The sequence below is a fragment of the Lasioglossum baleicum genome, chromosome 7 (genome assembly GCF_051020765.1).
Source record: "Lasioglossum baleicum chromosome 7, iyLasBale1, whole genome shotgun sequence".
Lineage (NCBI taxonomy): Eukaryota > Metazoa > Arthropoda > Insecta > Hymenoptera > Halictidae > Lasioglossum > Lasioglossum baleicum.
Window position 1 is genome coordinate 15,989,568 of NC_134935.1, and position 26,350 is coordinate 16,015,917.

At 46.9% G+C, this 26,350-nt stretch overlaps 3 protein-coding genes across 4 annotated transcripts; 1 reads left to right on the plus strand and 2 right to left on the minus strand.

Moving 5' to 3' along the window:
• Nucleotides 1-160: 160 nt before the first annotated feature.
• On the minus strand, nt 161-2,400 carry LOC143210843 (testicular acid phosphatase homolog). The gene is made up of 4 exons (XM_076428066.1): nt 2,003-2,400; nt 1,764-1,859; nt 444-683; nt 161-366 (listed from the first exon to the last, which is right to left on the minus strand). Exons 1-4 carry the CDS (start codon nt 2,180-2,182, stop codon nt 301-303), a joined length of 582 nt encoding a protein of 193 aa, XP_076284181.1. The 5' UTR covers nt 2,183-2,400; the 3' UTR covers nt 161-300.
• Nucleotides 2,401-5,213: 2,813 nt separating this feature from the next.
• Nucleotides 5,214-10,428, minus strand: Dh31 (diuretic hormone class 2). Of its 2 annotated transcripts, none has more exons than XM_076428074.1 (4): nt 10,269-10,428; nt 6,827-6,940; nt 6,033-6,137; nt 5,214-5,972 (listed from the first exon to the last, which is right to left on the minus strand). In XM_076428074.1, the coding sequence occupies exons 2-4, from the start codon at nt 6,919-6,921 to the stop codon at nt 5,843-5,845; spliced, it is 330 nt and encodes a 109-aa protein (XP_076284189.1). In that variant the 5' UTR covers nt 6,922-6,940; nt 10,269-10,428; the 3' UTR covers nt 5,214-5,842. The 2 variants fall into 2 exon arrangements, with proteins under 2 accessions (XP_076284189.1, XP_076284188.1); XM_076428073.1 differs by having other exon boundaries at nt 5,214-5,975.
• An 11,013-nt stretch (nt 10,429-21,441) lies between these two features.
• LOC143210829 (uncharacterized) lies at nt 21,442-26,136 on the plus strand. The gene is made up of 2 exons (XM_076428045.1): nt 21,442-22,617; nt 23,982-26,136. Exons 1-2 carry the CDS (start codon nt 22,513-22,515, stop codon nt 25,626-25,628), a joined length of 1,752 nt encoding a protein of 583 aa, XP_076284160.1. The 5' UTR covers nt 21,442-22,512; the 3' UTR covers nt 25,629-26,136.
• The last annotated feature ends 214 nt before the right edge of the window (nt 26,137-26,350 follow it).

The window sequence follows — 26,350 nt, forward strand, 5'->3', positions numbered from 1 at the left end:
CGTACGATGGGATTGGAATCGCTGAGAAATCGATCGAACCTCCGCGGAGTCGTTGTTGCAAGTTGTTACTGGTAAATATGGCCAAACTACGAGCCGCGATGTCTCGCATGTTACTATTATAGTATTCGTCGGTCCAATCGGGTAGCTTTAAACCATGCTGTTCCTCAATTTCCAGAGTGTTGTACAGAAACTCGACGTCGGTGATCGTAGAGATGTTTTGTCCGGTGTGCGAGGAAAGCTGATGATAATATTTGTTCGACGGAGTTCCCGGTCGCAGAGATTCGTTCCTGTACGCTTCTCTCAGAGCTTCTTCCAATCGAGGACAGGGTGCCTTGACCACGATCGTCTGGAATCGGTTTCTGTATTCTACATACCCATTTAGCGAGATATCTATTTCACGTGTATTTTAGTACATGTTCAAAACGGAGTACATAGTTACTCACCTTATCCAAGGCACGGGGAGTTGAATGTACGGGGACGGGTCTCCAGTTTAATCCTTCTACAAACGTTTGATCGGACGTCGGTGGATACAAACCGGCCAGTAGAGCTTGCGCGGACATCAAGCACCGATCCGCGTAACTGCTTCGAACCAGGGACAGCCTGCTCTCGTACTTGCCGCCAATTACCGAGCCATACTTCTCGCGTATCCATTGGCCGACGTTGTACATTCGACGCAGGCCATTCTACGCAACGATTACAGATTTCAAATTTTAAACGGTTTTGGTATCGCGCGGAGCCACATTTCTTACCGAACCAGCTAACGGAAGCGTACATGTTTTTAACGACAAACTCTACATACATAATGTTACGTTAAAGTTTGTTAAAATTGTTGTTAAAGTTTGTTCTTACATCAACATCTTCTACTAATCGAGGAGAGAAAAAGTTTGAAAGGAACCATATGTCTTAAACAAATACTTATTAGATATAAGCTGTTGAAGTTTTTGCAAAATTTGATTGGGTGGAATTATACGTACAGAGAAAAGCCTGCTATTAGCGTCCACCTGACCGTGTCGGTGAGACAGAACATAACCGTGCGGTAACGGAATTGCGGTAAATTTTGTATTGCGGCGCTGCAACTACGGTTCAAACAAACGTGCAGCGCCTAACTGGATTCATAGTATTTCCGACCGCAATTCCGGTACCGCACAGTCGCCGCACGTTAGAAAAACGGATGTGTGTAGCGGGGAAAGGGACATTCGTCGCTAGGTCCGTACCAGGTCATTTTGTTTCCCTTACGGAAAAGGATGAGCCCAATGAGGATGCAGGAGACAAGATACGATGAGTCGCCCACCACCACGTGAGTAAATGCAAGGAGTAGGACCCCGGGTGGTGGTATATCGGGTATAGTGGCCCCCGTTACGTCGCCCCGGACAAAAAAAAACAAATTGCCGCCCCTTAAGAATATATAAGATATATTTTTTAAATAAAGGTACATATTTTTTATCTTCAATAAAAATCAAATCATTTTATTTAAATTTTAATAAAAGCAATTTCTATTAATTGGATATTTAACACATCAATATTTTTCTCGCACTTACAGCCAAAATGGCGCCCCTAAACTTTCGCGTCCCGGACAAGTGTCCGGGTTGCTCCCGCCTGGAGCGGGCCCTGGTCACACTCGACAATGGAGTGCAAAGAATTAAAAAAAAAATAAATATCTATTTCACTCCAATTTGTTGCAAATCGGGTAAAAAATTATTTATTCTGCATAAAGATCCGCTGTCTACTTATGTCTAGATACTTATATGTATAGATTCCCTAACCTTGGTCAGAGCTCCTAAGCCATCCTCCCAGTTGTATTCGCGATAAGGATCCGTGGGATAAGTTTCCGTCGGTGTTCTATCTCCATGGCGAAATACCTGTCGCAAACGATTAATCGAGACCAATGAATGGAAAGAACGGAGAGTGATCACGAGTACCGGACAGCGAATAGAATTAGGTTTTGAATCACGTTTCGGTTCGGATCGGATAGGATCGGATAGGATCGTAGGAATATACTTACGAATATTGTTTGACGTATCAACGAATTGTTATTACGTGCGTCGTGACTGGCTGCGAATGCCGTGTACGCGAACAACGTGGAACCGATTCCAATACCGAGAATGATAACTGTCGCGCGAACATCCATTTTACTACTCTGTCGATCACGGCAATGTGATCCACGAACAGCTGCGCTATCCATATCTTCGCTTATCGCGAGGCAAAACCGAAAGCAGCTTCCGATCGAGATGTTCTCCCACTTCTGATCTACCAACGAACCGCGTTGCCGTATATATTTTCTATGTGTAGCACAGAGTATAAAAGATAACAACTATACGTGTATATGTACATGTAAGAATACTATATGGACGGTGTGTAAATACTAAAAACACGCCTTCCTTTTATTCCGATTTCTTTCTGTTCCGTGCATCGTGTCGCGTCGTGTCGCGTCGGTATATAGTGGTCATGTGGTCATAAACGAAACGAGAGATACGTGCAACGTAGCTACTTCGTTTGTGGCTCCATGTTCAACCGTTACCTACCGAGTTTAACGAGTCCACGCATGCTGGATGTCGCACACTTGCGCGTATGTATGTATGTAGTAGTCTCAGCGATGCGTATTGCGAATGCAGTGCCGGCGTTAGGGTAGGGCGCAGTCGGGCGATGGCCCGGGGCGCCAGACCTGCAGTAGGGATGTCGATTTTTAATCGATTATTTAAAAAATCGATTATTTTCATAAAATAAATCGATTTTTAGAATCGATTCTTCAATATCCGATTTTTACAAATAATCGATTCTAAAATTGTAAAAATAATCGATTTTTATGGCAAATTGTATGACTGTACGTGGAGACCGTGGACTGTTTACTGTGGAGACTGTATAAAGAGATCTAATTAGCATCAATAACACAATCTCCATAATTATCCCATATTCTGCAAAGTTTCAGCTTTAATTTTTAAAAAATTTAATCGCTCTACCTCATTTCTATCGCAAGTTCTTTGATTTTGAATCGAGTTTCGACCAAATTGCCCACTGTACGCCGCTGCCTTATACTCCCCCTCTTTCGGTTCTCCCGTCACGTGACACACCCTGTGTCCGCCGCGTTTTAAACTTCATAAAGCAGCACAATATATTCAGGAACTATATCCGAATGTATGGATTGCAATTTCAGTTTTTCAAAACTGAAATTAATCAAAACGTATTTAAATCAACAATGCCACAATCAAGACTTACTAACCTAGCTATGCACTCAATTGAAAATCAACTTGTTGGAAAATTATTTCGCTGACTTGATCGTTATTTTCCGACAAAAAGGCCCGAGAAGCTAAATTTGATTAGACTCCGGTTATTTTTAAAACACGTAGCTCAATCCGAGTTCTTGTTCAAACATGAAAAAGACACAAAATGAACAAATACAAAACAAAAAAGGATTTGCAAAACTTTGTTGTCTACGTCGTTAGCTCTCGGCGAAGCTGAGGAAACTTCTAAGAATTCTTGCGTTCATTTATATTTATATCTGTTTAGCTGCTAATTCATTTTCATGCCGTTGGGCGCCATGGGTGCTAATTCGCCCGGGGTGCTAGTGGTGCTGACACCGGCACTGTGAAAAGTGAACGGATCGGACGGACGGACATTCGATGATGTTTCAATTCAACCAGCGATCATCGAACGGCGACCAGTGTCAATTGTTCGGCGAGACAATGAACAAATGAACGAGTTGTCGGGTGAAAGAAGGCGCCTCTTGGTGCAAGAGTGTTCCTGAATATTTAATATTTATTATAATAGAATATTGTATCGTCGGAACAACTAAAAGAAACTCGAGTCGCACGTTCTTGCACGATTGCTAGATTCTGGATACTCTGGATATTATATTGCGGTATCGTTCGTCGAAACTGCACTGTTGCTTCGTCGGAAAATCAATCTCGCTGGGAACACTGCGCAAACACTAAAATCAAGAATGTTTCGATCGGTGTAAATAGCGGTGTAAAAGAAATTCAACTGAAATTGCAGCTCGCCTGCAGTACCACCGACAAGCATTACATTGCGTTACGAGCGGAAAGCAGACGCGTCACGCCACGTGCGGCCATTTACTGTACTGTCTTCCGGTCGTTTCATTTTTTAAGTTCTGTTGTAAATCATTCATTCCAAATTGTGTTTGGTGGTATCGGTCGAGATGCCTCTCGCTGATAACTAATAACTAGACTGCGGATTTTATGCATTTATGGTAAAAACGAAGCACAATTTAAAGCAGTGGACATATTAAAAAGATTTAAGGACACCAGCGTATTGGTTGCAGCTTAATCAGATAATTCAAAGAAGAAAGAAATTTTTATTTCGCTCCTGTGTCTTGCAATTAACACATTACCGTCCGGCGATTATTGCATAATTTTGAAGAATCTATGGTACATGGCTAAACACTTTTTAATGAAACCTTCAATAGCAACAGCAATTTTCATTATGAACTAACAAGTCAACCTTAATAACATCATCGAATAGTTTCATTTAAGATTGCAATATAAAAGAAAATTTCTATGCTTTCTTTTGGTACGGCACAATCATTGAAAATCCTATTAATAGGCTTCCGGTAGGTAAAGTGTTAATCTAGACATTTATTATTTTGCAGATAGATCCGCAGTCTACTGATAACTGATCAAATCTTTCTACAGGAACGGAAACGCGAAAATAAATAATGATCGCGTGGTTGTTCGAAAATATGGATTGATCGATAGAGATCCAGGTATTTATAATATACACCGTTTATTCTCGCCGACATCGACAGTTAAAAATATAAGAGAGGCAGAGAGGTGAATAACGCAACGCATAAGAACGCGCACAGCGCAACTCGTGTCTTTCAATTAACCGTAACGATCGTTAGCTTCGCACTCGTTTGTTCGTCCGTTCGCAAGACAAACCGAACAGTGGGTGCATGACATTTGCATTCGCGTTCGCAACAACTCCGCGTATACTATGTGTATAATCTACATGCACGTATATATGCGCGTGAAACAATACGCAATAACGTAGGAAAGGCTTTTCCCGATACACGGGAAAAACCGATCTAAAGTATAATCGAAAACGAATGGCACACACGCGAACGTTATGTCCAGCAACGTTGGATGTCGCGTAACGTTCACCGTGATCTTACAATCGGAGAGGGAATCAACAGGTATGCACACTGCTTGCGTCGCTCGAATAGATGAAGGATAGTGAAGGAATATATTCAAACGTATATATTTTAAATTGCAATTAAACATTTAATTTTCATGGTCACAACCGCACATGTCGATTTTACAACGAAAGCGATGGGAGACGCGGTGCGATGTGCAATGCGCGATTTGTGATGGCGCTCCCAATGGCGCGCACACACACACACACACTCTCTCTCCCTCTCTCACTTTTTCTCATCCTTTCGCACACGTGCTAACAGAAAAGGGTCTCTTTGGTACGATAATGACTAGAAATTCAGAAGCAATAAACGTTCGAGAGAAATTGTGAGAATGGCGTGACACATTGCAAACAAGTTTCCAGTTACGACGGACTAGCGCGCGCAATGGGGCACTAACGCGAAAGGTTGCCCTCGCATCCCGAATTAGAGAATCTATGCTAGGCCGGAGGACAAGAATGGGTTACGATCGAGAACAATACGCATTGATATGCGCAGGAAACATACAAGTTACGATTTGCGGGTTTGCAGTATGGAGCGTACTCGCGCATACGCGTCCATAAACGAGCAATAGACAAACAGTTTACGAGGTACGAACGAACAAACGAACGAACGAACACGAGCGAACATTTACAAAGATTCGGGTGTAGATCGTGGTGGGTGATCACGTAGCGATCCATCAAGCAGATCTGTTTCGATCTAAGGTTGCTCGGAACGACGTCGCCGACCGGGTCCCCCGGCGTAATTCGCTGCCGCCAATCCCATCAAGTGTTTTGCCGCTTGTGAGCCGCTAAACCCACGACTCAATCCCAGATCCAGGCCTCGTTTGCTACTGAAAAATAATTCGTCGTTTCGATCGATCAAGAATATCGATTTCTTTCTCACTTACTTCTCCATCTCGGGATTGCGCATTATCGTGCGCTCTAGCCGTTCGTACAGATCCATGAGTGCTTCCGGATCGTCAATCGTCTGCTGGCCCCAGTAATTCTGCTGCCTGTCAAATTGAAATGATTCCTCGTTGAAATACTTGACCGCGCGTCTTTCAACAATTAATTTTTTCCTTCCGTTGCACCGAGGTTCACGAAGAACCGATACAGCGTGCAGCCAATCTATCGCCGATCGTTCGGAAAATAAACAGTCGTTTCACGAATCGCACGAGACTAGACTCGAAGAAACATCTTAGCTGCGTTTACGAGACGATCGAATCTGTAACTCCTCCTCTCATTGGTATGCACGATTCTAGTAACGACAAGTCGTAACAATACCACTCTTTACTTTTCTCGGATAGGAGGAACCAGTTCTCATTAAACGACGGCTCGTCAAATGGAACTGGGTTAAACTTTCTGACGCAGCCAGATGCGTCTTCGCGTTCACTTGCGCCCATACTCCGTACGTGTCCCTTTTTCTGCTATTTCACGGTCTATATCGCTGTCTTTATTACGTTCCCGTTTCTTCTTCCAACGGCCAACATACGTGTGCACATGCTACATGCGCACAATGTAATTCGGAAGTGTAACTTTGAGCACTCGAACCTATTAGAAATTGCGATCACCGTTTATCGAAGACGTTTCTGGTATAAAACCGCGTTGCCCGCGAATAACGCACAACTGTTCCCGATCACTTGGCATGTATACCTAAACGGAAGAATGGTGAATGGTAAATCTGTCACGCGGAAGAACTTACGGTGCAGCTTGAGCTAATGTAGTCGTCGAGATGGCTAGCGCAACGACTACAGCTATCAAATATATGCAGAACGGAGTTGATCTTTGGTAATGCATTTTCAGCGGTGTTTCTTCTCTGGAAATCAGACAAAATTTATTTAGTAGTATTACCTTGTCAGACAATTAACTACTTAATGACGAGAACAAGTGCTAACTATGCAGCCTAGCCGCTGCTGTGTAACATTTTCGAAGAATCGAAAAAGAAAAAATAAAACCAGAGGAAGGAGGAGGTGCAGGAAGCAGAATAAGCGAAAAAGATTGCACGGAATACTGCCGCATTCGGAATACATATTGTTTCAGAATACTAGAAGAGCGGGGCGACGTGTACTCGTGTTCGAGCAGGGCGACTAACAAACTATTGAAGCCGCGATTCAGAACGGAGAGGTTGCAAGCTGCGGCCGCGAGGTTGTGCAACGAGATGCAACGGCCTTAATGTCAAACAACTCCCGTCCGAAACGCGTTAATTTTCGTGCGACCACCGCCGGCCAACTGTTTGATAATTATCAATCGCGATCGAAACAACAGGGACGATTTAATCGCACGGTGTGGATTACAGCGACGCCTTTCAGTTTGCTATCGGTTTCAATATTCGTTGAATTAGCGTTTTATTGGTGCGGCAATCACGAGTCGCTTTGAGCGTACCGATTCGCCGTAACACGAAATAATTGGATTCGTCGTTTTCGTTACGTTGAACGGTACTTCCCGACGCGAGTTGTACTTGATTCCGTCAAGGACGTTGGAAGCGAGGTTGATTTGTTCGAAATTCTTACTCGAAATTTTGTTGAGAACGTTTCGCCAAAACGTCGATATCTTTTTTTTCATCAATTTGCAAGATCTCGACTTCCAGTTCCTGTAGCGTTCGGTTATTATTCAGCAATTTGCGTTTTCCGTTTACCGTAGCCCGTTTCTCATTTCCTTTCCTCCGGTTTGTCGCGTATGGATGTTGTTCCGACGGATTCGACGAGGAAACGCGCGGAAAGACGGATTCGTTTAGGAGGGCACGAGCGCGCGTCAAATTCGAATCCGATGAAGCAGCTGCGTCGCTCCTCCGACTCGCATATTTCTTCGGGTACAGAAGCACGCACTTGTTGCGCGTGTCCGTTTGAGCCTTTGCGGTAGATAAATCGTTGGATCACGAGAAAATTTTAAACTGGATGGCGATCGAAAGAGGTCGAGAGAGAGAGACGGTGGGAGGAAAGCACAAGAGGAAGAATTCGATGAAATTCCGGGCATAAGTTTGTCTGTTGAAGAATTCATCTATACAATTATGCTGGAGTAAAGTTTCCTCTCTTGGGAAAATCTCCTTTGAAAATCTTGTCGTGTAGCGGACGTAAGCTCGCGGTTTGTTGGTATGTAGAAAATAAAGTAAGCAGTGTCGGTCGAGGCAAAGGTTACGGTTGCGAAGTATTTCCCGAGAAACGGGCGAATTCGGGTCGAGTTTACGCGACTTTTAGCGGTCGAGTAGCAATTCCGTTTTCCCGATCGAAGAGATAAAACGGCTACCACCGTGTTTACTTAATAACAGCGAAGCTTTTGCGCGTAATCCTTTTTCTGTTGCGCGACAACTTGGCGGCCGGTGGCTCTCGGTTGTGTCGCGAACGCGAAAGAAAATCACTGGTCTCTGTATGCGTGGATGAATTAACAGACGAAGAAACGCGTTAGGCTGCGATCACAGTGGATCGGATGTCCGACGTTTTTGTCTCTTTTTCGCACGCTTGAAAAAAGAAACAGAAGCGTCGGACGTCGGTCGAATCGTCCGGCATCGGATCCACTATGATCGCAGCCTTACGAAGCTGAGACTCGAAAAGGGAGACTATTCGGTCCGCTACATGCGTTGTTTAAACGTGCGGCGACCGTGCGGTACCGGAATTGCGGTCTGAAACATCATGAATACTAGAAATACTGAAATACTAAACCGTGGTTATAATATTTACTGCAATTCCGTTACCGCACATTAGAAAAACAGTGTGTAGCGGGCCTAAGGGTGGTTGAGACACGCGTGCGACGTCACGACGTGTTATTTCGACGACTGTATTCGCGGTTCGATAATTGCTCGCGTCGAAAAATAAAAATCGGTGATCGAGATGGACCGGAGTGGTGCATCGCGCCGTAAGATTATTATTATTTATTACTATGCACAAAAACTAAAATACTAACTACATGGTATTATCCTATAATACTGCGTAATTTTTTTTTTAAACATGTGCAAAGACTCGATGAAAAAATCAATACGATTATGCAGAGTGTTAGAGAGTCTGCAATAATGCGATTTATTGGATTAATTAATCCCATAGGTAGATCTGGCTTTAAGGGTTTGAAAACCTGCTCGTGATCTCGAAGCACGTTCAGGTGCGTAAAAATTGATTTGCATAAGGAGAGATGGATAAAAAATCTATATGGTTATTAATTAAATCTATATAATAAAAAACAAATGTTGTTCGTTGGTCACGACATCACGGGAGAACGGCTGGACCGATTTGGCTAATTTTTTTTTTTAAATGTTCGTTGTAGTCCGAATTAGGTGTTTAGATTTTAAAAAATTGGAAAAGTTGTTAAAAATAAAGCTCTGGTCGGATACTCTTCTGCGAGCAGACAATGTTTCCAGGTTGACTATGTTTAATATTGTGGAGTAATCGTGATCAAAGACGAGATGATCAATCGTTTCGCCTAAACTGACGTTTAGGTCCAATCTAAGATCGAGTTCCATTCGACGCTGATGTTGAAGCTAGTGCGACCGACGCGATGCAATATAGGAAATAAAAATTGGCGTGAAATAGACACGTTGGACCGAACGCGTTCGAGGAAAAGTTCGAAGGACTACGAGGAATTCTACGAGCAAGAAAGAGGATTCGGTACACATAAGCCGATATTGGCACCGTGTTGCTTCACCCGGTAACGAATGCACTCGACTCTGGCCTGGCTCTGTCGGTCTCACCATTCGGAAATGCTCCGTGTATCGAACGAAACCGCGTGTCGTTGCAACGGCTAATTGTTTCGTCGCGAAACGGATGGAACGGACGTGTTGCGAATCGTTCTTGTCAAAATCGACAGAGCTTCTTGCGACCACTGTTCAAGCGCGTCTCGTTCTCTTTTGTTTCGTTTCGTTTTGTTTCGTCGCGCTTCGTTTCCAGTTTATTGAAATCGGTCGGAGTTTACGTCCAGCGCACAAATTAATACTTCGAGTGTCCGCGTGCAGCCGCGCGTACGAATACCGCGGAGAGGAGTTCTCCGCAATTTCAATGATTCTCGAACATCCGCGAGATATCGTTTCGCGGTGATCTCAAAATGGCAATCTCGATCAGGAGATTTTTAAGAATAAACAGCGATTGTGGTGTATGGATCGCGATGTGGAAGATAGATTGAATAAATAGGTTAAATAATCGTGTATATATGGTGCGACTTACCTGGTTGCGAATCTGTTGACGAGATGTCGAATTCGACAGACTAGGTGCCTCAACGAAGGGAGGTGCTGCTCTGCGAATCTGAACCCTTCGTTGTCGGTTTATATAAGCCCGCGACTTTGCGGCACTCGCTTCATCCCTATCCCCACCCTGTTGTATCTAAACATCCTCGTCCAATCGAATGGACTCGTGTTCTACCCCATCCAAGCATCCTACCACCAACCCCTTGTATCGTCCCAGTAACCACCAACGAGCGTGACGCGAACTCGGCCGTACCCGGAGCCGTCGCCGTCGCGGTCGCCGTCTCTGCCCGACGCTGTCGCCATCCTCATCCTCGTCCTCGTCGTCTTCGTACACTCGAGATCCCAATCGGAATCAGAATCGAAAATCGGAATCGCACTGATCAGACCTTCGAACGTAGACAAGTATTCATATTTTTCATTGACGCGTGTAGGGACCGCATCGGATTAGATAGCAACCGAGAACCGTGGTGGTTGGCTGTTATCCGTGCGACGCGTATCGCCGTTTCATTGTCGAAAGTTTGAACGACTTTTCGGTTTGGATGTTACTCTGTTTCATTGTTTCCGTTTATTTCGTTGAAACAAAAGCAACTCCGACTCCGATTACGCCGAAGGGTACGGTCGAATTCAAGTCGATGGGAGACCGAACGCGTATAAATACGTGCACGCGCGGCTGTAAGTGAAAGAACGTTTGAAGGAAAGAGGAACGGTCGGTTATTAGTCACGTTTGATTCATCGGTAATTCTAGAGACACGTAGCTGCGATTGAACGAAGCGGGTTCCATTAGGCGTGCAAACGTGCTTGCGTTCACGTGATAACCGACGACAAGTTCCCTTGGCCAAGATACTCGCGAGTACTCGCCTGTTTCTTGTATTTGTACAAGAAAATTGTAACAGAGCGATCGTTGTCGCCTCCTACGTCGACATTCGGATCTAACAGCGAGACTACGAGAACTGCTAACGTCCGATCGGCCTGATCTTCTACGAAAAGGAGAGAAAAGGAATGCCAACGCTGACTCCGACTCCGGGGGTCGATATATAGCTTTTTCTTAATCCGACTCCGACTCCAGTCATCAGCAATTACTCCCAAACTCCGACTCCGACTTCGAAGCCCTGGGCATAATTGTAACACCGCTGTCAACGACAAATACTATTTACTTTCGACTTGAATTCGACTGCAACGTCGACTTTCCATATCCAATTTATCCGCGGCGTCGTCGAATCGTCTTTTCCACCCTCGCTTTCTCGTAGCCTTGCCCATTTTTTTGTCGGGATCGTTTGCAAGATCTCGAAAGACCGCCGCCATGCCACCGCTTAGCGTGGCGCCTACGGAGTTCCCCCTATCTCGAAGCTGCGTCTACCATTGTCGGCATGCAAATCACCTAATAGCCCATTTTAATAATGTCCATGAAATGGCGGTGGTCTCGCGAGACAAATAGCCGTATCGTACATAACTCGCTATAAACGACCGTATAAACCGGCAGGCCGAGCGGCGGTCTAAACGGTCTAAGCGATCTAAGCGGTCTAAGCGGTCTAACTAAGAGACCTAAGCGGTCACAGTGCCAGCAGTGGGACACGCGATACATGCACGGGTACACGCGTCGTGTCACACCGCGTGTCTCGCGTCGATCGAACAAGTGTCGCATCCACGCCATGCCACCCGGTTCGCTGTTCCCGACTCCTGGTTACGAGACATTTCGGATCCCCGTACGCTTTCGTATTCCGCGAAAATACAAGTAGAATCGATCATTTGCGACGGGAAAATCGTGAAGCGACGGATGCTGCGGAGGCAGAGCAGCGGAAATTTGAGGAAACGAAGGGGCGAAACGAATGGGAGGGTGGACGGAGCAAGAATCGAGCAAGAGCGTTGTCTGCTCGGCCGGCGAACCGATTATAATCGCTTCCGACTTTTTAAATTGATTGAGACGATGACGGTGTTCGCGCGGTCGCATTCCTGTTAATCTCGTGAAATCGGTCGATTTATCGGTTCTCGATTTATCAGTTGCTGCAGCAAGGGGTGCTGCTTAGGGGAACACGGTGACAATCATAGAATTAGCTCGTCACGGGGTGATTCGTGAATTTGTAACGAAAATATATTTGCTGGCGGGCGGATCGAATTTCTTACGACGATTCTGTTCCTCCCATCGATACACATGTAGGCGTATGTTGTAGCCACGCGGAGTCGAAGCGACGCGCGTCACATCGTCGACGTCGCGTCAGGAAAAATGATACCGTTAGGCGCTTAAACGAAATACCACCGTCGGTTTTATGGAATATTTGTCGAGTCGTAAACTGGAAATCAATCTGTTACGGGTGATGCAGTCGTCGATACGTTTATTCCCGATCTTTTGAATCGACGAGACACTCGACACGCGCGCCAACGGCGGGGGTGTTATATCTATTAGTTAAAGCCGAATTCTGTTGCCGGTTCGAACATGTTTTATCGATATTAGCATCGATATCGAGGATTTCGACGTGTTAGCGATTCCCCTGCGGGAACAGTTCGACACCACTTTGAGCGATCGAGACCGATTCCTCGTGAAATCAGTTAACTCGTAGTTCCTCGGTCGCGGTTTAGTCTCCGAGGCAGTACGTCCCCCGGGGAGACGGAAAACGGACCAACGATTTTCCAGATCTACCGAGCAGTAACTAATCAGTTTGAAATTTCCGAGAGCCCGGAGTTGCTGCCCGATTAATTCAATTTTCCCTACATCCTAACTCTGAATTTCGATTTCTTTTTTCTCTCCGAGTTGCTCGATAATCTAAGCGTCCTGTTACGCGTTACACCCTCCAGTTGGCGCATACGCGATTCCGAAGAACGGGTACGGTGCATCCGCCGTGGCATTCCCGTCTTGTAATTAGAATTTATCGTTTTTGTACTCGATCGAGTGTAGACGATCTTGCGCGGTCGAACGGAAGGGAAATCGAGTAGGTGCGCGTATCTCGTAACTAACGTGAAGAGTTCAGCTAACGCGAATCGACTTAACGTTCGCTGTCGCAAACGCATCGTCGCCGTTGTTGTTGCTGTTGCTCGGTACTTTAAATCGCAAGCGTATGCACAGCTTTTGATAAAATCCTCTCGAGCTGAACAGCGTCGACGTATCGGCGGACACGCGCACGCTCTGCCACGGCCTCAAGAAAAAAAATCAATCGTTAAAATGCTCGTTATTCGATGGAAACGCGAAATCGACTGTTCGCTAAAACGTGACCACTGCTTTTACCTTCGATAATGAATCTCGATAGCGTAGCCTGCGAATATACGTGGTCCGAATAAACCTGTCGACGCGCAAATTTTCTCGCGCAAACCGTGTTTGCCTACTACGAACGTTTATTTCACGGTTTTTCGATAATCGAGTCCGAGTAAATGTCGACCCATTTGTAATCTGCTTACGAGCTCGAGGAACAACCTCGGGACATCGAGAGGAAAAAAAAGGCATCCGACGATAGAGTTGGGTCGCGGTGTTTGCTATTTGGAGGAATAAAGAGCATGACGCCGCGCCGCGCCGCGCGTCGCAGAAAAATGTACGAGAATGATTTCAGCGTTGGTACCGTATCGTCGAACGATGAGTAGAAATTTACATTCCCGACCGACGGTATGCGTTCAAAGACGTACCGACGGCGCAGCGGATCGGGACGCGAGGGTGCGCGTTCTTTGAGACTCGATAAGAGGAAAATCATTGTATGTATCAACCATTTATGCTTGTAGCCCAGACCAGAAGCGTTTACAGAAGTATCATCGAATATTGATTGAATGTGGGTCAACGAATTGCTTTTATCGGCGAAACGAACGCGCGCCTATCGATCGCAAAACAAGGAAAGATTCGCAATATCGACGCCGCGTGACGCGCGAAAATTTTGAAATGAAAACCCTTCGGAACGTATGTTTCTAATTAAATATTCCGTTTTGTCGATCGTAACGAAGTAATAGAAATTAGTTTATGTTATCGGCGCACAGGTTCGATCCAAAATCAAGACGAAGCAATTTTGCAATTTAAATGCAATTTAAATTATGTTTCCAATTGTCTGACACGCGTTCCTCGCATTTCGCGGTACTTGCAGGTTTCCTGCGTAGCCACGCGTTGTTTTCGAAAAGTAGAATGTTGCATGGCGGTATCAAGGTACGAATTAATAGAAATTAGTTTGTTATCGGCGCACAGGTTCGATCCAAAATCAAGACGAAGCAATTTTGCAATTTAAATGCAATTTAAATTATGTTTCCAATTGTCTGACACGCGTTCCTCGCATTTCGCGGAACTTGCAGGTTTCCTGCGTAGCCCCGCGTTGCAGTGCGTTGTTTTTGAAAAGCAAAAAGTTGCATGGCGGTATCGGGGTACCCGCAGCCGCAGACGGTCTTGTCCTTGCAACGATCGGCTCGATCGTTACTGGATCGTTCGAAAAGTAGCGAATCCAGCGATCTCGCAGTTTCGAAGGCTACGTCGAATCCTCCACGTTGACTTGGAGTCTGTGGTCCTCGAGCACTCGATACGTTTGTTCTATTCAAAGTTGGCACGGACGTCGCAGGCTCGGGGCGAAGCAAGGCGGAATGGTTGAACCGCTGCGCGCTTTACGGTTACTCGCGCAGGTGTATCATCGTCGGCAGCCCGCACCTGTCCGATCTTTCGTATAAACCAATAAAATGTACTTTCCATCCGGTTTCCTGCACTTGAGCGCAAAGGAATTAGTCTTATTTAAAATATTTGTCGGATCTTCGTTCACGCGTTAGCTGCACGGACGGAAAATGTGCAAACGATAAATAGACTACGCGGATGCAGATACGAACAGGTGCATCGTGGATAAATTTCGAGTTGATTTCCGCGTGGTTGCCGTGTAATCGAAAAATTCTCTTGATTCTGTTTGCGTTGCTTCTTTGCTTGTTCCAGCAACTAGTTATCCAGTCAGCTAGTTACCTACCAACCTACCTACCTACCTACCTAGCCGGTTATCTGTCTATCTAGCTACCCACCTATTTATCTACCTACCTACCTACCTTCCTACCTACCTGTGCCCACCTATCTAGTCAAGTCGCCACTGACTGCTCCGCCTGTAAGTCCATCTACCCACTGTCAGCTTCACGTATCAATTCCGTCGAGTGTACAACCAATCGGTAAACGCGAGGAGATCGTAGAGTAATAAACGATCGAGATCATTTTGGCGTATACGACTTGACGAGGATCCAGGATACATCGGGAATCGACGAGAGCAGTACTCGAGGATGGACGAGCAGGAAGAACGCTTAGCGTAGCTGGCGCGAAATAGCCGGATACGTAAAATCATTGTCCCTTGACTTCTGTACCGTGACGGAGCGCGTCTCGCCGTGGCGATTGCGAAAATTGTCTTGAAATCATCTCGCGATGTTTCTCTGAGAATCCAGGGGGAACGGAGTCGAAAACGTGCTGCTGGTTCTCAGTTGCGCGTTCGATGGTTCGATGTCGTTCGAAGATGCTTCGTCGCGGGTCGAGTGTATATACTACAGCTGTTACTTATGAGTAGACTGCGGATGTTTATGGAATTCTCAAGTTTTGTCGGCGAACTTTAAGAAAGTGGGTACAAATGAGATCTTATCTTCAGTGTGTAGTAGCCTTTAGAAATCTGAAATAGATGAAAGTCGCATTAAATTCTGTGGAATTTTATATTCTGGCATTTTTTGAACGTTTTTGGAAACCATAAATGCATAAAGATCGCAGTGTACTTGTGAGATACCCGGGTATTCGGGTAAAGAAAAATTACCCGGGTATCTCGTGAATAGTTTGCGGATCTTTATGCAAAATAAAAATTGTTTGCATCAATTGCAAGAAGCAGAAAACATATTCGAATTACTTATTTTATGCGGATTTATTTGTTATGATTAATTACTTATTAGACTGCGGATGTTTATGCAATTTTCAATTTTTCTAGACGAATGTTAAGAGAAACCGGAATAAACATTTCTTCACAAATGCATAAAGATCCGCTGTCTACTTATGAGATATCCGGGTACCCAAGTGCTCGGCTATCTCATGAGATACTCGGGTACCTCATGGGTATCTCACACACCCGGGTAAGGGTACTATGTAGCTCTAGTGTATGCCGAGTGTATCCAGTAGTACGACTGAGCACGGCAATTAGAGGAAGAATGACGACAGTTTCAGAATTTCCGATACGTATACGAAATGTTGTACCATTGCCCTGGTGCACGTTGCCTGCTGCCCGTTACCCGCTGCACGCTGCCCGCCACCCCCTGCCCCCAACCCGCTGCCCGCGCGTACATAGCAATACGCGTACACGCGAGCGGCGATACGACGACAGGTGAAGTACACAGCTGCTGTTGGACAGCTGGACCGATATCCGTTTCCACGTACATTCCATCGATAAGTTGTTCGCGGTCGTAAGATTCGATGCGTTGTGTCGTGTCGCTACGACTCGCCTCGTGTTGCTTCGCCCTGCCCCACACCGCCTCGCCCCGCCGCGCCGCGTCTCGTATCGCATCGTCTAGCATCGGCTCTTGGGGAGCTTAGCGATTGCCAATTCTAATCCAATCATCGCACATACGAATGATCAAGACTGCGCGTTGCTAAAATATCTGTTTTTCCTTGTTGGTTCACAATTTCACAACGTTTCACCGGTCGACTACGTCGGGAAAACGCGACGGACAGTGTGATAATTCGGTCATTGAGGGGAATTAAATCCTTAATGATGTTGTTTCGTTTTTGTTATCATGCATTTTGTCGAAGCTACTCAAAATATGATGATTTTGGCCCATGGACAGGACTTCAATGTCAGCTTTCAGTGTAGTTTAAACTCCATATTCACCCATATAATGAAGTTTTACTCTATAGAACGTTGGTAAATACTGAGAAGTTCTTTGATTTTGTATGATTATTAACCATGATTTATATGTACAATATTTAAAAAGTAAAACTATTGAAAACACACCATAAAAAATTGAATAATCACTAAAATAAATACAGTGGCAATTAAAGTTCGAATACACACACTTTTACTCGGGTAAAGTACCACTGACGATTAATAAAGTTTCATCATTTGTATATAGGCAGAAGAGTTCTCTTCTTATCTGAATGCGATAAACAATTAAATACAATATGTAGTGACTCGGGGTACGGTGGTATTGCTTTCAATGCAGGAGTAACTACACAATTTTTAAAACATTTTCAATTACGGAATTAAATTCCCCTAAATCAGGCATGTCCAGAGTTGGACAAAAATTTTATTAAAATAAAAATTCCGAATAAAGTGGGTTTCAAACCCACTTTAACTTACAACTGTAATTAATCGAAATGCAGTGTAATGCTGTATTAAATGGATGTTGGAATTCCACATTTCTACAATTACTTATCTATCGATCGATTTGTTATGCGTAATTACTGGCAATTAGGCGTATTTCAGCCATGTTCGGTAGCAGTGGTAGCACATATAGGGTGCGAACCATTATTTTCAACGTTAAAAAATAACAAAACTGCGGAAAGGTCAAGATTAACAGGCCAACGTGTACAATCAATTTCAAAAATGATTACAGCTGAACAAATTCAACAAAATTTTGAGAATTTGTTTACTGAAAACCGTCGCCAAGTCTCTTCGAAACAAAAATGAAATAGTTTTGTCCAAATAAAGTAAACTTGAAAAGGAAACAGCTTTTATACTTCATATATGTATTTTCGTAATATTGTTTTGTACGTATGTTATTTTATACATATGTGTAACTGCAATGATATTGAAAGAAATGTGTTTCTTTTTTATTTCGAGATCGCTTTTTCCCTGCGGCCCTCGAATGAATTTACAATACTTAATGAGGCTCTTGGTGGTAAAAGAGTTTGACATGCCTGCCCTAAATGATCGAAATATCACACTGTGCGACGCCGAAAACGCGCAAGACACGAATGGCGCGATGAATGGCTCGGAACGGAAGAAAACACCTGCTCTCTGGTTCTCCGTTCGACCACATCCTTCCTTCGAGCAAAGTCTGAAGTTGGATGCCCAAGTTCGCACTGGTGGTTCGGATCGGAGAGTCTCCAGTTATTCCGACCAACCGATACGATTCGGTTACAGAATCGGCAGAGACTCCGTATGGGAGGCCGTACGTCGCGTCATGCGCGTTTGTTTCTGTAATAACGCGTGCACGAGTATGAATTAGTATGGAGACTGCGGGCCTCTCGAAAGCCTTCGAGACCGGATCGGTTTTCGTTCGGTTCCCACGGACAGGGTACGTCTTCCGGCAGACATTCGAGCGTATCTTGCCGGTCTTTCGAAGCTGCTCGATTCTCGCGAGGACATTCGCGGACGATTTCTTCTGTTTACGACGGAGTCAGTAGATCCGGCGCGTCACGTGAACACGAAATCGCGTGCGACCGAAGAGATTTCGATTTTCTCGCAATTTTTTGTTGAGCAGAACGGAAGAGGTGGATACATATTAACCCTTTGCAGTTCTTTATCGAGTGTGGCTCGTAGGGTTGCCAGATCTTCTATATTTGATATGAGTCTTCTATATTTGAACTTGATCTCCTATATCATATTTGAATTTTCAAAAATCTTTTAATAAAACAGTTTAAAATGTACTGTGTACCTCTTTTACTTGAACTCCTATGTTTTGAGCCTACCTCATGTATACATAATTCCAGTTTTCACTACTTCTTCTATATTTGGATGGAACATTTCTGGCAACCCTAGTGGCTCGACATCAGTTTCCATCACAGGAACCCCTGTGTCGAGTCACACTCGATATTTTTTGATTTTTTGTTTACTGGAACGTCTGAAATTGAAAAATACGTCATAGTGCAAAGGGTTAATATAATCACGATGAGACACAACGAACCTAACAATATACACGTGATGCTTTGAAACCTTCGATATAAATTCGGCAATTTTATGCTTTCGGATTTTTTTCAAAATCAATTCTACAGCCAAAAATTCTGAAATAATTCACTGTCATGTATGCCATTCGGTAGAATGTTGACGAATTTTTTCGTAATTTTTTGTTGAGCAAAACCGAAGAAATAGAGCAGAATTGCTACCCGTGTGTTAAGGGTACCGATTCGAAACTTTTCTTCGGGAGCTAATGGTCTGACTAAACATCAATTTAGTTATTTGGGGGCACTTTTCGATGTTCATATATCACTTGGAGATTTAGGCCGTTATTAGACTAGGCCACTGGTGGGCAACTTGGTGGCGCAACTTGGTGGCGCCACCGAATTGAAGAGCTTTTATGAATCGGTAACTGGTGGTACCACCAAGCGTTCATTCCCGCTGTTGATGTAACGCTGTGTCGTGTTCTTATGTATTTTACGATAAATGTGGTGGTAATTTGAACGTCAATTGTTCATGTTTTCGCGATGCTGGTGGCGCAACTTGGTGGCTTTGTCTAATAGGCTACATTCAAATCAATACCCCGGCTGGTGGAGGCGTCACCAAATGTTGCCCGGCCGATTGCCGATGCCGTCCACCAGATCGGCAACTATTTTTGGTGGCTCCACCAGTTACCGTAGTCTAATAGGTTACATTTGTTTCAATGCCCCACGACGTGTTGAGCCACTGGTGGCGCAACCGAGTCGCGCCACCAGTGGCCTAGTCTAATAACGGCCTTACTAGAGCGTTTCATGGTAGAAGAGAACGACGACACTCCTCGGTACTCGGTTCTCGGTTTGGATGTGCTTACGTTCCGCAGAGTGTCCGGGAATTGCGCGAGGATACGCGCAAATCGAGTCGCGGGTCGCGCGATATACGCTGACTCAGGCGGGTGAAATGCGGCGCGGGTGTTCGGCGATAGTCGTGGTCGTAGACCGAGTGCGCTCGAACCGGTCGTTTCGCAACCTATCGCTATTTAGAAGAGTGGGCGGCCGATTTTTCTTACCGCCGACCCCCCTACCCGCCGAAACCCTCCCCGGAACGTTGGCTCGACGAGCGTTGCTCGCGGGTCCGAGAACACGCGAAGAGAATCGGTTAGCCAGGCAAATTGTATCCGCGATTGATCTCCGGATTATATCGATGGCAGTGGTGGCAACCGAACGATCGCGTTTCCTAATCGATGGATCAAGCGCATGCTGTAGAAAAGCGGAACGAAAAGGGAAACAGGCTCGCTGTGGGATCGTCTTTCCGGGATATGGAGGTTGTCCCGGGTTTGCGAGACCACTTGGACGACCGCGGAACGATTGCGTCGACTAGGACACACTGTTGCTGTAAATAAATACATTACATCGAACACGAACGTTTAGTATTCTCGAGCTGCAGGTAGCATCCGGTTAAGCGGCGACAGCCGCACCCACCGATCGACCGTACAACGTTTATTCCGTCGTCTCTGGAACGATTCTATTTAACTCTCGACAGAGGCAGTCCTTGAAAATCGGAGGATAAGCGACGGACAAGAATCGCGAGTGCTCGCGATCCCATTGCACGCGAAACGCGGACCAACCTTTCGATTCGCATCCGTTTGTCGAAAAAAACAAGATGCATCGTGTGCATCGGTAACGATATCGATATCAGTAACCGGTATCGGTAATACATCACGATCGAGATAATCTCGCAGACGATCGCGACTGCGATAAAATCCCACGGAAGATCGGGATAATTCGATCGCGATACAGCGCGCACTCGGACTCGCAATTCGCCGAGAAAGGGGAGCGAGAGGGATTCGGAGGGGGGGAAGCTAGGATGAAGGGGGATGCGAGGAGACGGAGAAGGAGACAGGAAGAAGCAAGGTAGGAACGGATGGAGGGGGATCGAAGCAGAACGATTTAAATATGACCTTGAACGACTGCAGACGCAAAGAGAAAATATTCAGCGAGTTCGCGGACGGTACCGGTCGATCGGCGACAATAGTTTTCTGTGTGCTGGGCAAGGAAAACTCGTTGGACACGAGAAAAAGCGGGGGCAGCGCGCGTTCAACGAAATTTCTACGTTCGAAATTGAACGTCTCGCGTGTGACACGTGCTTCGGAAAAACATTTTGTTTTCTTTTCTGTCGGCCGCGTACACAAAACAGAGATACACATTCGCAAGTGGGTATGTAGGTGTGCCGGAGGGTGATGGACGATGGGATGCGGTGGGATGATGCGGCGCGATACGGTCGGGGTGTTGAGCGGGGGGGGGGGGGAATCGGTGCGGGATCGGGAAAGGCGAAGGAGGGATAAAGAGAGGGAGAGTGAGAAAGGAGAGGAGAGAGGGATAGGGAGAGAAGAGAGAATAAAGAAGAGAAAGAGAAAAGAGAGAAGAACGTGGAAGGTTTCGGGGTTGAAGAGGGAGGAAAGAAGGTGCGCGTCGGGATTGGCTGGACGGCAGCGTGTTTACGCGAGACAGTGGGGGATACGTACGCGGTCGTCTCAGCTGAGCGGCAGTTGTATAGAGGTAGCCAGTTGATCGAGAGGGCGAGTTAGTAGCGAGTGAGCGCTCCTCGAGCGAGCGTCGTTGCGTCGGTGCGTCGTCGAGCGATAATGACATCTCGTGATCGACGAGCGATCGTCGGATCTTGAGAAGCCGTGTGTACGCGATTAAAACAGTGCGTGGTCACGCGTGTATCACTACATATTTAGCCGCGATTCAGCCGAACAGTTCGGCGTACAGCTAGCGTGCACACAGCGTGTAGGCGTGCGAACGCGCTTGTACCCAACTCGGCCAGCAACCAACAAGCCAACAGCAGCGGATGATCGTCGTTTCTCTGCGTTGGTACAGCAAACCCGGTTGGTTCTCGTGTTTCTCGATCGTCCGAAGCGAGGAAGTTTTGCTAGCGCCGCGTGTCTTCGTCTGTTCGTGGAACGCGAATCCCGACCGTGTGTAGCACGCGCGTCATTCGCTTCGTTGGATCCTTATCCCACTGCCAAGTTGCTGCTGAAGCTGCTGCCTGCCATTGTTGTTGTTGTCACGGCCGATGAGTTGTCATCACTGCCATTCCCGTTACCGTCTCTTTCGCACATTCATTCACCGTTTTCCCGCTTGGTCGTGCACGCGAGGAACGGTCGGTCGACCAGTCCGACCAGAAAAACCGTGTTGTTGTTTACACGAGAAAAACCAGAGGAGAGACCGAACGAAAACACCGCGCTAGCCGGAGGAATCACGTATAGTCGAACAGTTGGACGCGACACGATAATATCGCACTGTTCGCGTTACAGTTTCTTCGAGGAAAAAATCAGAACGGTTCGAGATTCGACGTCACGGGAGTAGACAGGACGGGAGACTTCGTCTTCTGGAAAGTGTGCAGTGGAAAAGTGAGGTGATTCAGAGTTTCGCACGAATCGAAAAGTCGAAAATGGTGCCGCAACAGCAAGATAGTCCCACCAGTTCGGGGATACCTATGTTCGGATCGTTGCTCGTGGATAAAAATTCAGCGACACCCTACTCGGATGCTACGCAGGTATTTACAGCTTCTTATTTCATTCCGTTCGACTCTCCATCGGTTTCTGCGATTTCGCGGTGGGCCATCAGAGATTTCTGGTCGAGTAGACGCCGAAGCGTCGTGACGTAGCGCGTCGCGTCGTCGTCCCGGTAACATTGACGCGGAACGAAGATACGCGGCGTTCGTGGAAATCGCGCCAAACGCAATCGCCGTCACGGTTTCGGTTTCGGTTTCTTTTCTCCTCCGGTTCGCCGCCGAAAACTGGTTCGACACCGGTAGTCGCGTTCGAGGAACGTGTTCCGTGAAAACACGGACAACCCTGGTAAACTCTTGCGCGGCATGCATCTTCGCCTATTTATTTTGGTAACGACGAAACGTCGTCGAACGAAGAACCGATTATTTTCGTCCTTGGTTCGTTCTTCTTTCCCATACGTTTACCGTCTCCTCGCGATTCTGCTGTTTCTACTCGATGAATCAGTACATATACGTAATAGCCAATATCGATCAGCCGAAACGTTCGCGAGATACCGTCGCTGACGTCGGTCATTCGCTGTTCGAACTTCAAAGTCTCGATTTCCCATACATAGTACCGTCGCGTTTCGACACGATCGATCGGTCGCGGGAAAGTCAATTTTGAACGATCCCCGATAGCTCGCGAGGTGTCCGACCGTTGGAATCGTAACGGTAATTTGCTCTTTCGCTTCTCGAAGGTCAGTTGAAACGCGTTTTTCGCAACAACGCCGTTCAATTTCAGTCGCTCGAACGAGCACTTTCTATTCGGTGAATCGACGCGTTGCTTCGTTGCACCTGTTGCGGACGCGGGATGAGATAACCGACGCGAGAACCGTGGAACTGTAATTCGCGTTTAAAATTACGCCGAACCGTGTGCGCGCCCGCGCCCGCTCGGCCACCGTCCGACTCGAATGTACCTTTCTAGAGACGGGAGAATCGAACCCCGGGTGAAGCTCTCGAGGCGAGCGACGATAATTCTCGATACGCTTCTGATTCGTTCGACAACCGTCGCTGTTATTCCTCTTTATACCGAAATGAAGAATAACACTGGACGATCGCTGTCGCCGTCGCACTTTACTAACCCACATCCAGTCTTCCGATTTCCACTCGAACGCCAGTCGAGTAATCATCTCGATCTAAAAGTATAATGGCGAAGGAGTGCGAGCTCGGCGCGTACGCCGCTCGCCGCAGTCCAATAAGCGACGCAAATTGCGCTCTCGCGGAGAGCGAGACAAATTCCTGGTTTCTCGCGGCTTCACGAAATTCGACGGCGAAACCATAATGCGAAGACAGTGGCGACGACGACGACAGTGAACACGACGTCGTTATCGCGCATAATTAAAACGAGATTGCCCCTTGTTCTGTTTCAGACGAAGAAGAACAACCCGAATCACATAAAGAGGCCGATGAACGCGTTCATGGTGTGGTCGCAGATCGAACGGAGAAAGATCTGCGAGATCCAGCCGGACATGCACAACGCGGAAATCAGCAAGCGCCTCGGCCGACGATGGAAAACGTTGGACGAGGCGGAGAGAAGACCGTTCATCGAGGAAGCGGAGAGGCTGAGGCAGCTGCACATGATGGAGTATCCGGATTACAAGTACCGGCCGAGAAAGAAAACCTCGAAGCCGACCGCCTCAGCCAGTCCGAAGAGCAAGGAAGGGGGAAAGAAATCGAGGAAATCGTCGTCGATCTCGAGCAGCAGTGTCGTTCCGTCGAGTCTGGGCTTGTCCGCGACGAAAGGTCTGGGACAGGCGCGGAACGATACCAACAACAACATGCAAACGAGCGGCGGCGGCGGCGTCGGTGGTGCTGGGATGGTGGTCGGCGCGACGGTCAAGAGATTGCAACCGCAATCGAATGGTAGCAAGCCAGTTTCTCGATTGAAGGTCAGATTGGCGCTGGACAAGCGACCTCCGCTCGATTACACCCCTACCCCTCCGATCGTCACCGCCAAGATACCGAGCAGTCCTTCCTGCGTCGCGCCCGATTCTCCCGAGTCCGCCAGTTTCTACGAAGACAGTTTCCTCGATTGTGGCTCGTCGGTACGACTGACCTCCGGCGTCGCCTCCGCTTCTGCCTCCACTTCGGCCTCTGCCTCTGTTTCTACCGCGAGCACCTCCGCCTCGTCCGCCGCAGTGATCAAAGCCGAGATCGCTGCCGACATCACCGCCGAGATCAAGCGAGAAGCCAATCTAGACGTAGACTACGAAGCAACCTTCGAACCGAAGGACCGACTTCTCTCTTCTGTCGGCAACGCGACGGTCACCTTCTCCTCTTCCGTCGAGGAAATGACCGGACTGATCGCGGAACGAAGCTTTCGCGATCGAACGACCTGTCGCCTCGGCCGTTCCGCCAGCTATTTGGTGAAGGAGGAACCGGCCGAATTGGAACCGGAGATGGACATGGATATGGACATGGACATGGATATGGATATGGACATGGACATGGAAACGGAACAGGACACGGAAGCCTTGTCGCCGGCGTCGCTCGCAGATTCGTCTGACCGCGCGTCCACTTGTTCTCTATCTGCAGCCCCTCGCGTACCCGTACCCGTGTCGGTCACGGTGTCCACGGTCAAGACCGCGATTCCCGCCGGTCTCCCTTCAATGTCAACAAGCTCGAGGAGTCCGTCGACGGCGGCGTCTGCGTCTGCGTCGGCGTCGGCGCCGCACGAGCTCGTCAACGGTCTGTCCACCCGGGTTTCGATCGAGGACGGTTGCTCGACGGACCACGCCGCGACCACCGTCCCCACCGCCATCCCGACCGCGTTGATCAAACTCGAAGAGTCCCAGATCAATCCCACTCTGGCGGATCTGTACTCGTTGACGGATCTTTTGCAGATACAGCCGTCCGACTTCAAGATCGATCTCGACATGGAGACGATAACCACCGACCTAGATACGTTCGAGACCGCCAGCTCGAGCAGCGGCTCGCACTTTGAGTTCTCCTGCACGCCCGACGTGACGGACATGCTGTCGACGATCGGCGTCGGCAACGACTGGGTCAGCTTTTGAAGAAAAAAAAAAAAACAAAAGAGAACGAGATCGGATCGCGCTAGCCGAGTTTCGATACGCGCGGAACGAGAACGCGAAACATGAACGCGCACGCGCACTCTTTATCTTTGCATAGCCCATTTTCGTTTTTCGATTCTCGTTATCGCGCGGCGATACCTCGACCGGGACTGTATCTCCGACACCCCTCCGACGCGTACGTAGTCGCGTTAGAAACAATCTCGAATTCCGACGACGACGGTTGTTCTGCCCCGCTCTCTGCGCGGATATACCTACTTTTATAGTAAGAGGAACATCATCGACCCCCGTTCGGATTCGGAAACGACGCGAGAGTCTCTTTGTACATCCACTGTAGCATATTAGGATTACTATTTTTTCTACTGTGTAATTTAATACTTAAGAGATGAACCCGTTTAACGAACGATCTCCGATCAGCGCGAGCCAGATCGATCGTTCTTCGATGTGAATATCCGTAGATGCATGAGTAGTAATATATATATATATATATATATGTATACATACGTACATACATTCATACACACGTACATGCATACATACATACACACATACGCATACGTAAGAAACGCACGGCGTCACCAGGCTGCATCGGACGAGACCCGTCGACATCGTTGGCGAAAAACGGAAAATTATACTATTTACACTACACTATATACCAGACTACACACAATACTACACAACCACGCAACGGTATACGTGCTTGGTTA

Excerpts from the sequence above, each read along its gene's own strand:
- LOC143210843 (XM_076428066.1), bottom strand. The coding sequence starts at position 2,182 with ATGGATAGCGCAGCTGTTCGTGGATCACATTGCCGTGATCGACAGAGT. Across the intron at positions 684-1,763 it reads GCTTAGGAGCTCTGACCAAG|AATGGCCTGCGTCGAATGTA; the intron begins GTTAGGGAATCT and ends ATCGTTGCGTAG. Across the intron at positions 367-443 it reads CTCCCCGTGCCTTGGATAAG|AATACAGAAACCGATTCCAG; the intron begins GTGAGTAACTAT and ends ATGGGTATGTAG.
- LOC143210829 (XM_076428045.1), top strand. The coding sequence starts at position 22,513 with ATGGTGCCGCAACAGCAAGATAGTCCCACCAGTTCGGGGATACCTATG. Across the intron at positions 22,618-23,981 it reads CCTACTCGGATGCTACGCAG|ACGAAGAAGAACAACCCGAA; the intron begins GTATTTACAGCT and ends GTTCTGTTTCAG.
- Dh31 (XM_076428073.1), bottom strand. The coding sequence starts at position 6,921 with ATGCATTACCAAAGATCAACTCCGTTCTGCATATATTTGATAGCTGTA. Across the intron at positions 6,138-6,826 it reads ACATTAGCTCAAGCTGCACC|GCAGCAGAATTACTGGGGCC; the intron begins GTAAGTTCTTCC and ends TCAATTTGACAG. Across the intron at positions 5,976-6,032 it reads CGCAATCCCGAGATGGAGAA|TAGCAAACGAGGCCTGGATC; the intron begins GTAAGTGAGAAA and ends ATTATTTTTCAG.